Source organism: Pseudonaja textilis, chromosome 3, assembly GCF_049901715.1.
Source record: "Pseudonaja textilis isolate UNSWEBS1 chromosome 3, rPseTex1.2, whole genome shotgun sequence".
NCBI classification, from domain to species: Eukaryota; Metazoa; Chordata; class Lepidosauria; order Squamata; family Elapidae; genus Pseudonaja; species Pseudonaja textilis.
In genome coordinates this window covers 171,436,213-171,449,285 of record NC_141992.1, presented here as the reverse complement: position 1 = coordinate 171,449,285, position 13,073 = coordinate 171,436,213, and the positions used below count along the sequence as shown (strand labels likewise).

Here is a 13,073-nt window from a genome sequence, read left to right as displayed (position 1 = left end):
TTTTAGTATCATCTTATTGCTGCTGCTGTGACTATTTTTTACCTTGCTGAAATAATACAGCCTTTTGAAAGATCTGTTGAAATTTCCTGCCTATGAATTACTTTCGATATTGCTGAAATTGAAGGTCTATCATGATAAATGATTATCAGAAAAGTTGCTTTATAACTTAGATGTTAGCACAGATCTACAATAACTTTTTGACTGATTTTGATACTCAGCACTATTTTTTCCTGTACAGTTTCAGAAAAAATGGATGGAAGCTAAGCAAGAAAAGAAGCAATCTGGAAATAAGGAAAAGTTTCCTAGCAGTGAAGACAATTAACAGTGGAACAGCTTCCTTCAGAAGTTTTAGGGGCTTCATCACTGGAGATTTTAAAGAAAAGACTGGATAGTCACTTATCTGAAATGGTTATAGGGCAGTGGTGGCTAACCTTTTGGGGCTCCTGTGCCAAATATTGTGTGTGTGCTTGCACGCTTGCGTGCTAGCACCCAGAAGGCAATGCACACCCTCCATGCATGTGTGCACAATCCCCACCCCCCTTACCTGCACTGTATCTCATAGCTGATTTTTGGCTGGTTTAAGGCCTATTTCGGCCTCCCAAAGGCTTGAGGAAGGCTTCAGCAGGCCGAAAACTAGCCCTGTTTCATCACTTCCGGTATTTTCAGAAAAATAGGAAGTGATGAAACGGGGCTAGTTTTCGGCCTGCAAAGCCTGCAGAAGCCTTCCTCAAGCTTTTGGGAGGCCGAAAAAGGCCTCAAACCCACTGAAAATCAGTTGTGAGGTACGCACATGTTCAGTGAGGTAAATTTGCCTGCAGCTTGCGTGCTGGAATAAATGGGTCTGTGTGCCACCTGTGGTACACGTGCCATAGGTTTGCCATCACAGGTATAGGGTCTCCTGCTTGAGCAGGGGGTTGGATTAGAAGATCTCCAAGGTCCCTTCCAGCTCTATTCTGATCAATTGAAATACAAGATGTTTACTTAGGAATAAAGTTTTGAGTTTACACAATATGTATATATTTTTTTGATCCCCTGATAATTTCCACTAGTATTTTTACAGAGGAACTGCTGAAGAGAATTAGTCCAATAATCAGAGGAAAATATTTATTTACAGGAATGTAAAATTTATGTTACAGTATTTGAAACAAAATTGTGTTGAATGTTGACCGAAACCAAAATATTCAGAAGATGAATGCAAATAAACATTCTGTCCTATTATTTAAAACCTCCATGGCTTTTAAAAATGGCTGTAGAGTTGCCTTATGGATATGCCATGTTTTATATTTAATTCAAATGAATTGTTCTGGAATTTGAAACTATTTCCTTTCTGCAATTCATTAAAGCAGCTGTTTGTGTTGCCTCGTATTTTGAAAAACTCCTTCTCAAGTAACAATACTTTCCATGGTCTTAAGACGTTCCCCCCCCCCCACTCATTTCATAGAAGTGTTCTAAACACAAAATGCAACACAATTTAATGCATATGTTTTTAAAAAGAGGGGGACATATCCCTAGGACAATAGGATTAACATTCCAACTCTTTTTCTAGATTGATTTGACTTGCAAGCAAGGATATTTGACAAAGGGGTACAGAAAGAAACCCTGCGTATTTTATATTCTTTCTCTTGGTACTTTTATAATCACGGCAAGGACTGAGAAAAAAAATAATTTATACAGAAATAGGTAGCTTTTATGGAAACATTGTAATAATGCAACAGACAGAAGATCAGAGTGAAGGAGCTATCTGTTCAAGTAAAACATGCGTTCTGCCTACAAAAAATTTCATCTCGAGCCTCTGGCAACTGAACTAATGCTTATTAATTAGATTTAGCTTATTAGTTAGATTTAGCAGATGGCAGCTTTACATTTTATTTGCAGGTTTAACTGAGCAACAGGCTTGTTCTTTCCCCACAGCCTTTAATCTGGTGATACAATGCTGCATTTAGAGCCTGGCTCCTTATGTATGGATATTGTAAGGGTCACATTCAAGTATTGTGAAATCTATAATGCCCAACTGAGGCACTGTACAATTTATATCTAGATCTGGATAATTCATGAATTGTATCTGTAAAATGATGCAGCAATGAATTCACAGAATCTGCATTTTCAAAAATGAAGACTGAAGAAATATATGTGAAAATACTAAGCAATACACTGCAGCCTTTGAAGAGGTTTGGGAGAAAGATCCCAACGCAGTGAACACTTACCATAACCAAATGCATCTTCTATTTAATTATCAATGTAGACATGATTGAAGGTGTGATGATTCCTTTGTGCCCTCAGAAAAGTGCTTGCATTTGCTAAAGGTGACCTATTAGTTGACAAACTACCCTTATCCTACCCTTAATATGAATTATGATCATAGAAATAATCCAATTTCAAGCCTTGTTCTCTAAACAAGACTGAAAAAACAGGACCACAGCATTAATTAACACTTTTTGTATTTTACTGAGAAGAGAGAGATGATGTTTCTATGGTAAGTTACCACATACAGTATATATGTATGCTGTATAGTGTGTGATATGGTCTATACTGTATGATGCACTCCCCTCATTTTGTAATTCAACTCCAGAGAAACCAATGCATCTATCTACCTGTCTGGCTAAAATAGGTTAAAACTAGAGTCTCCAGTCACCCGAATGAAGAGCATACATTATATATACTGTATATATAAAAACAAAAAAAGATAATTCAATGGAATAGAAAGCAGATGGGCATCAAACATGTCAACTTTACAACATGGCAACACTCATAAAATTTTTTGAACCATACTGATCTAGTTTATCCATAATGTGCTTATCAGAAGCTAAGAGTAGCAACATAGAGATTGGGGGGGGATGTTGACATTAATAACAGTTTTCTATAGATATCACAGGAAACTGTAAAATATATCCAAATTATATCCATTTTAGTGTAATGATACACTGAAAATCTTCAAAGACAAATATTGATTTGTTCTTTTCTATAAGCCACTAATGCATGTATTTGCCTTAAAGCAGGAATAAAAAATAATTAAAATATATATTGGCTCATAAGTTTTTGATGATCTCATCATTATGCTGTAAACATTTAAGTGCAATATCACTTGACTGTAAATATGAACATAAAACATGCTAATCATAAAAATAGCTTTTACAAATATACATTTGTATACAGTATTTCTTTTGCTTTAAATATGTCCTTCATATTATACAAGTCATTGGCTATCTGACATCAAAATTAAAAAAAATACCAATGATTAGCCAGGAGAAACACATTTACAGTCTAAACCATAAAAATTTGACAATCGCATATTTTTAAACATATGTTTTAAAATTTTGAATGGCGTTCTCCATTTCCAAAAGTAAATTCAGTTCTTCATACAAATTGAGTCAAAGATGTTATGAGCTGACAAGAAACTGTAGTTTACATTTTCACACAGGGAAGTCTATGAATTATCTTCTCAGCTTCCAAAAAGGTTGTGTAAGGGTCCCAATTCATTTGATCTGTAGAAACTATAACATAAAATATAGTTGTGTTTGAAAACATTTCGAAGAATAGATAATAGCATATGTAATTAATAGGAGAAATTTTATTGTATAGGAAGCAATTGATTTGGATCAGTTTTGTGGAATGATAAATATTAATCTTTTCTCCAATTCAAATTTACTCACCTGAATTGATGAGACGTACAAGAACCTATAATTCTCTTGTCTTCAGCACTGACTACATAACCAAGTGTTCTTAATGAGGCAAAAGTAATTTTGAAGTTTCTTATTCTTGTTCCAAGTTAAAAGTAAATAAAAATAACCTATTTTCCTAATTTGGTTCATCCACACAATGGCACTAATGTATTACTTTGGTAAAAAACACTTGACCATTAATTATTAATGCCGATGTACTTTAAGTTTGACAGCTATACAAAAACTTTCTGCTTCTCAAAGTAATATACTACTGGTATATGAAGAACAAAATGAAGTGCTGAAATTAGGTGCCTGTGAAATCATGGAACAGACTGATCAAGTAATCTTTCAAGGATAGTGGTAGGGTTATGAAATTAGAGACATTAACATTTTCCACATATTTAAAGATCAAACTAGTCTGTAGAGCTACAATTATACAATTCCTATTAATGAGGTCACTTTGAAATCTCTTATATGCAAGCTCCTTCTATTATTTGTAGTACCCAATTGACAGAATAGCTTAGAAGAGGTCTATTTTCTCCTCCTTCAGTTTCTCTCCTGCATCATAGGCAGCCCTGAAGATAGTTGAATAGCTCTGTTGCTCTTCTGAAAATAAAAGCTCACCTTGCAGATTTTTTGTTTTCTTTGTTTTCTTGCTTGTCTTTTTCTATTATATAAAAGTCAAGAGCCAGACGTTACTGAAGATATATTCTTAGCTCCTTATAATACTAAAATGCTTTCTTTTGATTAAGAGCATTGTAAATTATATTTTTTTTTAAAAAACTGCTTTGCTGTTGCTTAGGAACTGAGATGGACACCAGTAATCTCAATAGCTAGCAGAAAGGACATAAGGATATTTGCAACATTCTCAGGTTTATTTTAATAAAATGGAAAGGAAGTTAATATTAGAAGTTTCCAAAGAGTTAGCAATGTAATTTGATAATGTCATTATTAACAACATTCTCAATCTAGAGGTCTCTAATATACTCATACTAAAACTCCTAGCAAAATCAATGATACAAATATAGAAGCAGCACTTCAGCACATCTGGAGGCACTGAAATTGGACAAACCTACTTTATTAGATTTATACTTACCGTAGATTTCATCACTGCATGCCAATATCCAACTTTTCTGGTAAAGAAAGAATTATTTTACTGGCCCCTGAAAATGCTGGCCCCTGAAACCTAACTAGGAGTTTTTGATAATCCTGGGATTTTGCTTGCAATTTTTATACAAAACATGAGGCACCCTATTTTTTTTTTTATCCAGGAAAACCTACTCTTGAGTGAAAATTTAAGCATTCATATGAGAACAGAAAGATTTTACAACAGAAAGGTTTACTATATTCATTAAAAAAAATGGAGGGGATTTGAACATGACAAGAAAGCAATTAAGTCTAGCACCATGCCTAAGAAGTTTTTTCCAGAGTAATTGAGCGCTGAAGTAAATGAATTGAAAATTCATTTCTCAGTTCATTTATACAGAATGGAGCAGTAATCTAGTTGAGCACAATGCTAGCTATATTAAGCACAGAAAGTCTGATTTTCACTTTTTGTAACATAATTTTTAACATAGTTTATAGTTTATTAGAAATACCATATGTTTAGAAAGTCTGACACCACAACACATTCCAAGTGGTCAAAAACTTATTCTATTGATATTTATCTAGCAAACCATAAATTTGAATTATTCTAACAATACTTCCACAAATAGATGGCAAATTCATTTAGTTCACAGTTGAATAGATTTTCAGAACACACAAAGAAAATCTTTCAACCTTTATAGTTCTAAAAATTGTGTATGATAATTGAATTTTTTCTGCACCTTCCATACAATTCTGGGAAAAGATATGCTTTTACATTCTGTCTGAATGTCTGTCTGCCTGTCTGTCTATCATTTATCTACATTAATCATTTCAATATGATTGTGACTGACTGAAAATATCCTAATGTCAAATGATTTTGTTTAAGGTATCAATTATCTGCAGTGATTAATCCTCAGGCATAATAGCCTCTGAAAAGAAAATCCATGATAGACAGGACTACAATCACACCTAACAAGAATTATTATTACAGTATTAATAATATTCTGTTGATATCATTCCAATAAATAACTTTAAAAATCCTAAAAATGTTTTGTTGTCATTTTTAAAAAAACATAAAGCAGCACTTTAGAAAGTGCTACTATTATAGTTGAAATATTGCACTGCCTTCTAAGTTGTGTTCATGTTGGCTACCTAAGATATATTCTTGCCCTCTCTAGTCACAAAGGCAAACTCCTGAATTCCATGAAGAATTTATCCATTTCATTCATTTGCTTCATTTCATTATTTTGCTCAGGGCAAGATAGAAGCTTGAGAAATGCATGATTTTGGGGTAACTTAGGCGAAAGGAAGGCTAATAATTAGCAGCAAACCATCCATGGAAGAAAGCTCTGTTTTTAGAGACCATTATATAATCTAAATTGTTCAAATTGGTTTAACTAAAACATTTCCCAATATTTTCCAAGAAATAACTTCTGTTTTTTCAAACTTTTCCATGCTTTCTTGAATTTTGCAGGGCATAATACAATCTGAAATATTAATATAAGGCTGTTAAGAATCTGACATTTGACCTTTAAATGCTTTGTGACTCCAATCAAAGGCTGCCCCAAACCTCTGTGCTCTGTAGAGGTCAGAGATATCCAATATGCTGGCAGCTTATTATGACTGTGCAAATCTTTTGAAGGAAGGTGCTTTGCAATATTCAGGAAGGCACAGAGCATATAAAGCAGTCACTTCTTTTCCTTGGTTCACACGCAAACTCTATTTTCTGATTCTGTTTGCAAGAAAACTGAACATAAATGGTGGTGCACATATACAGATGAGAGGCAGCTAAGAGGCAGCTGTTTTCACATAAGCCATAGCACTTTTGAAAAAAAGTGCAGCTGAATTACTGATTCAACGAAAAGTGCTTTGTAAGGTTTCCCGTGCATTGCAAAGCACCTTTTTGAAAAAGAACTTGCATATGAGCTTTATTATCATCATGAACATGCCTTATTCCTAAATGTCTTCTGATATGTTACTGACATGGAGTATGTGTGTCTATAATGACATTGTTTTCTTGGGGTAGCTAGATAATAGGAAGCTCAAAGTGTCTTACTGAAATTATACTTATGACTACTGAATTTTGAAACATCTGTTGTAATATCCAAGGGTTTCAGAAGATCTGAGAGTTATATATTAAAAACAAATATTTTTTGAAGGCCAAATGGCTCAGTTTATTTTTTAACAACCTGCATTTTCCAGATGTGTTGGGACTCAACTTTCCTGCCAGTAGTAGGCAGTTAAAGTTAACATACATCTGGAAGATGTCTAGCTATGAACAGAATAGAATACAGAGTTGGAAGGGACCTTGGAGGTCTTCTAGTCCAACCCCCTGCTTAGGCAGGAAACCTTACACACTTCAGATAAATGGTTATTCAACATCTTTTAAAAACTTTCAGTGTTGGAGCACTCACAACTTCTGGAGGCAAGTTGTTCCACTGATTAATTGTTCTACTGTCAGGAAATTTCTCCTTAGTTCTAAGTTGCTTCTCTCCTTGATTAGTTTCCACCCATTGCTTCTTGTCCTGCCCTCCGGTGCTTTGGAGAATAGCTTGACTCCCTCTTCTTTGTGGCAGCCCCTGAGATATCGGAACAGTGCTATCATGTACCCTAGTCCTTCTTTTCATTGAAGTGGACATATCCAGTTCCTACAACCATCTTCATATCTTTTAATCTCCGGTCCCCTAATCATCTTGGTTGTTCTTCTCTGTACTCTTTCTAGAGTCTCAACATCTTTTTTATATCGTGGTGACCAAAACTGAATGTGCCTTTACCAAGGCATTATAAAGTGGTATTAACACTTCATTAAAACTCTCAGTACATTCCTTAGAAAGGGATGGAAACAGGAGTGAAAAAAGTCAGAGAAATAAATTAACCTTATTATATCATCATCCTCTTTTAATGACCCCATAATCACTTGAGGTACAGTCTGGGCAACTGAAGGGATCTGAGTGTTTATTGGCCGGATGCCCTTCCTGATGCCAATGTAGAATTTTATTCAGCAGATATATTCTCAGTGTGCCCAAAGAGAAATATCTGCCTCTACCTAGGATTAATAATTAATTAATATCTGCCTCTACCTAGCCTCCTGATTGTGAGTCGAGAACTCCACCTCTAAGTCACCGCACCACTCATAGGGAGAATTAGTATGTGCCTCTATTAAAAAAAAGTACAGTGAAGATTTGTATTGGAGAGAGAGCACATTTATTGATTTTTTTTAAAATTAAATAATGGGAAGAAAACAAATCTAAGGAAACATAGCTTTCTTCTTTTTAAAAAAGATTAAATACTTGCATGACAATCCTTTTTACAGCTTTGTTTCTTAATTTCATAGAGTTAGCCCTCTTATTTTATAAGTCTAAGAACAGAAATCTTTTCAGGCAGAGCAATATTTTGCTGCAGCATAGAAGCCTAGCTTTCTCACTTTAAAAAAAATAATAAATCGGTTACTGAGAAATGAGGAAGTCATCCTGTTTCATCCTTTCTAGGGAGTGGAATTAGTATTGCATTGGTGTCAGTTCAAATCTTTCTCCCTTCAGCATTTTTGTGTGTGCTTACGTCTATGTACTAGACAGAGTGGAGTGAGAAGGGAGATATCTTTATATTTTTATTCAGAATGGCTGCAAAATAAAAGAAAAACAATAAGGCCACACGTTTTCTTCAAGGTTAACTTCAAAAACATAGGGGACATTTGAAATCACAGTAGCCTACATATTTTTATATGTTAAATCAAACATTACATTCATTTCAAATTTAATCTAGCATCTTCAGGAAATAATCTGTAGTAAATTCCAGCTCGCTATAAACCCTTTCAGCAGCTGTCAGTTTAACACATTAATTGAAAGCGAATTTCATCACAATCCAGAAGAGCTATGCCCAAGCAGATATGTCATTACACTTTAATTTGCTCTATCTAAAATATGGAATTGAAATGCTTTCAACCTATTTTCAGGAGGGAAAATATGATGGATATTAAATTTGCTATTAAGGTTACTGCAAGCATTGAAATAGTATTATCCATAAAATATCGCCTCTCTCTAGCAAGTCAGCAAAGAGGGTGCAGGACAAAGAAAAGGCGCCTCCTATTGGTGTAGGAGACAATGAAAGTGATGCAAATAGCAGCAGTCCCTTGCTGCAGATGCTGTCATTGATAGCTAAATAGGAGCAGAAGGTACATCCATTCCCCCATACTCTCTTCACATTTTGCAGGACAACTTGAATGCTTCCCAAAGGTTCCTGCACAATTGCAGCAGATTGACTCTGCACCCCTGGAAAAAAGTATCTTGACAAAACCACTTTGCCTAGTTGTTTTTATCTGTTCAGTTGATCTTTGTCCTTTCCATGCAACAAATTGCCCCTGAAAAACTCTTTAAAGAGAATCGTTTTGCTTTTTTCAGAATCACATTAACAATGCATAGGCATAGTGCGCATCATAGGTTACAAAATCTGATGACTCTTGTGTTTTACTTCTCCTATAGCTATAAAATGGTTCCAGCTATTCACGGAGGTAAGTGATGACCTTGCTGAACTATTTTATGTGCTGATTTTTGCTATCAGCAATAATTCACAAGAGAAAAGGAACATAAGCCTATCCTTATTCAGAAGCAGAAGCCATATGACTGCTATTCCATAAAGCTAACTGTAGTTCTGCCTATGACAGCCTTATACATTTAAGATGTACAAATGAGGAACAGATTCCACCATTTCCTTCTGTATTTTGGTGCCTCCTTAATTATTGCCACTAAGTGTTGATTTGTCACTAAATCACATTATCAATAAACAAGATTGCTTAGGACAGGTGTGAGATGCTCCCGTTTAGTTCTTTGTCCAGCTCACACTATTAATTCCTCTCATTGCTCCACTCCTGCTTTTGGCACCTCCATACATTATTTAGAAGGCAAGGTCAGTGTGGTAGAAAAGTATCACCCCTTTATCACTTCCTTTTGGCCAACTTGCTTTCTTTTCTTATTGAAAAGGTTTACAAATTTGGAGAGTTCCATAAAACGACTTTGTTGGAGAAGGGAAACAAATGCAGACATTTGATTGGAAGTAATAATTATGATGTAAAACTAAGCACATTATTCTCAAACATACACTCACCCACAACTCCCAAATCTCTGTATGTAATTTCCCTTTATTCCAAAGATACTGATTACATTGCAGGATTTCTTTGGCCATCAATAAGATGGCAACGTGTGTTGGATTTGGCTGAACCTAAATTTTGAATAGAGGCAAATCTATAGTTTAATGAGGCAAAGCAAGATCTATAGGAAATAGCATAAAATCAAACCTCAGTGCTTTGTGAATGATTCAGGGTGCCCAGGTGCTGCAGATAACAAACTACAAAACATGGGTAGAAGGAGAAGGTGGCAGAGGAATGCAATGATTTGTAATTTCAAATCTTTCTTCTATTTAAAACCACTTTATGGGAAGCTCTATACTCATCCCCTCTTTTGTTGCAGATAGACAGACGGCTCAGAATTCCTCTGAGCATTTTGCATAAGAAATATGTGACTGCAATGAATATATTTTGAAAGTTAATTTATATTTTGAGAGGTTCACCAAATTTATCCCATCATTATTATTTTTTTAATTAATTTTCAAGTTTGACAACACATCTTGAGAGTATATTGTATACATTATAGGTATCAGGTGACAAATGTGCATTTAATTTTCCACATTTTTCAGATTTATCATGAATAATAATATTTTAAGTTAATATGCTGACCAACTCCCTGTGACTCTGGGTGTCTTATGCTAGTTTTGGAATAAGAATCTTAGAGCTTAACTCCTCTTAGCTCCTCAGTTCAAGAGGTATTATTGACCTTACTGAAATCCTGGTTATTTGAATGGCTGTTTGCTCACTTTTAATTTTGCAGGACACATACAATATATAAAATATGTTTTCATAGTTACTTGTGAAAACCTCTGCTATGGGATAATATTAGTTTAAAAATAAATTTTAGTGTGAACTAGACCTGATACAAGGTTACTTTGGTTCAACTTACATCTAAGGAAGCCATTTTAATATCACACAGAATTTTAAAATTAGTTTGATTTATCCCAAAGTATTTATTGGAATTATAGTAAACTTAAGCACTTATTTGATTTATTCACTTATTGTCATTATAGTAAACTTAAGCACTTATTTGATTTATTCAGCAGAGATGCAATTTCTGGGTTAAGTTAGAAGTTTTAGAAGAATTATCCATAGCAGTGACCTTTTTTGAAGGAAGATAATAGTAATTATTTACTTAACCTTTGGAATAATGCTTGAAAACCCTATCCTGGTAAGAGTTGTTGCATTAAAGGTATAAAATTCATTTCCTATTACCTTAAAATGGAGATTATAAAGCAACAAAAAGTGCCTTTATGTATTCTGAATATTTCAGAGAATGTTTATTAACAGTGGTTATAATCACTCTGTTACTGTAGATTAAATTGGAAGATGGAATATGGTAGCCACTTCTTGTTATTCTGATTCCCCTTTTCTTTACTGTACACAGGACACTTGTAATTCCTTACCAGCTCATTACTGCCATCATCATCAAAATCTTCCTCTATCCCGTCTGTCATTTCTTCTCCGTCCCCATCCAGCCCTCCTTCAATAGGCTCTTCTGTAGAGTTGTCGGCATTCTCTGATATGCATTCTTCTTGGATCAATTCTATACTGTCTTCTATTTGCTTCTTTTGGATTTCTGGAATATACAAATTACCATATAATTCCACTTGCATGGCATTATCACAACATTTATGGATTATTAAAAACTAACAGAACAAGGGACAAATCATATAATTAGTAGCACATTTATCAATTAAACCACATAGTCAATTAACTTATAGACATTGATTTAATAGAAGGGAGTAGACAATAAGTTAGTATAGAGATCCATTCTCGTCATCTGGAAACAATGAAAGTTGAGATAACAAGTGGATAGTATAGAATAATCGTTCATACCAATATGAACAGTGATAATAGAGAACCAGAGATGAGCTTTGGTGAAAAATTGTATAATATTCTGATTAAATCTAGTCCAAAGAAAAACAATTCTGTTAACTCCCATGAATAAATGGGAATAAAATAAGACAGTACAAAAAAAGTTATTGAGCAATTTGGTGTCCTAAGAATGGTGACTACAAAGTAACTTCTTAGAAAAGATCTCTATATGTGTGCTCTATAAGCATGGGCTTATTCTATAATAAAGGAATTTTGCCATTTTATTTGCTCTGAAATTTCTGTTTTAAAATTACTTTTTTATTTTGGAGCAATTCAAAATCTTTGAATAGCCATTGCAAAAAAAATAAAAATAAAGTCCTCGTGTTGTCTATTACAGCTGTTGCCATTGCTAATGGTGGCTTTGATTTTTTAAGAGACACTGAGTTACAGATTTCAGTAAAGAATGCATAAAGATACCTTATTTAATTTTAATTATGAACTGTTTCACTTTTGGATATTTCTTTCATTCCTTCTCTATTTCCATTTTATTTTATACTGACGAATTATTTAGCCAATTTATTTCCATTTTTAATTCAACTGGACAACAGAACATTTTTTTTACACTGTCTTGCAAAAAGTTCAATAGGGATTGATTCAAAAATGTACAAGACATTCTATGCTCTTTTTTTTTGTAAAGAGGGGAATCACATTAACATTACATGTGTGTCTAACTAGATGGGAACTCCAGTGAATCAAGATTTAATCTGAAATAAGCAGAAGAAAAAGACAAATGTTTTGGAGAAACCCTATTGAAGGACTGGCCTATCTTGAGTCTTCTTGACTCAATCAGTTTCATGAATCAGTTTAAATACTGCCTCCTCTATTCAAAAGAATACTCAATAAAACTACAGTTTTCCTGCAATGTGGGTTATAAATACATCCAATGTGTGTCAGTCACCAGAACCAGAAGTTTAGTCTTCCAAGCTGTAGCCTTTTGACTTGTGTTGGAGCCCACCCTCAGGAAATTTCTCTCTCACCAGAACATTCTCATTTTGAAGCATTCTGGTGAGAGAGAAGTTCCCTGAGGAAGGGGTCCAACACAAGTCTGAAGACTCCAGCCTGGAAAACTAAACCTCTGGTCCTGGTGACCAACTCAGATTGGATCTACCGTACATATAATCTGCATCATAGGAAAACTGGACTTTTGTTGTTAGGTCTCTCTCACCAGAGGTTTAGTGTTCTGAGCTTTCAGACTCATGCTGAAAAATTCTGGTGAGAAAAAAATTCATTTAGGATGAGCTCCAGCACCAGTCCAAAAGCTTGGAAGTCTAAACCTTTAGTCCCGGTGTTTGACCCAGATTGGTGTTAATGCTGAAGCAAACCTGGCTGAA

The 13,073-nt window shown here is 34.5% G+C and overlaps 1 protein-coding gene across 10 annotated transcripts in view; it reads right to left on the bottom strand.

Moving 5' to 3' along the window:
- RALYL (RALY RNA binding protein like) overlaps positions 1 to 13,073 on the bottom strand; it is a 223,883-nt gene that overhangs the window by 13,449 nt on the left and 197,361 nt on the right. For 7 of the 10 annotated variants that reach the window (XM_087931464.1, XM_087931469.1, XM_087931467.1 and 4 more), the window contains one exon: positions 11,271 to 11,443. In XM_087931464.1, the coding sequence (XP_087787590.1) occupies positions 11,271 to 11,443 (173 nt within the window). Of the gene's footprint in view, positions 1 to 1,089; positions 3,492 to 11,270; positions 11,444 to 13,073 lie in introns of those variants that run through there. The other 3 variants (XM_087931470.1, XM_087931472.1, XM_026706023.2) reach the window with 1 other exon arrangement.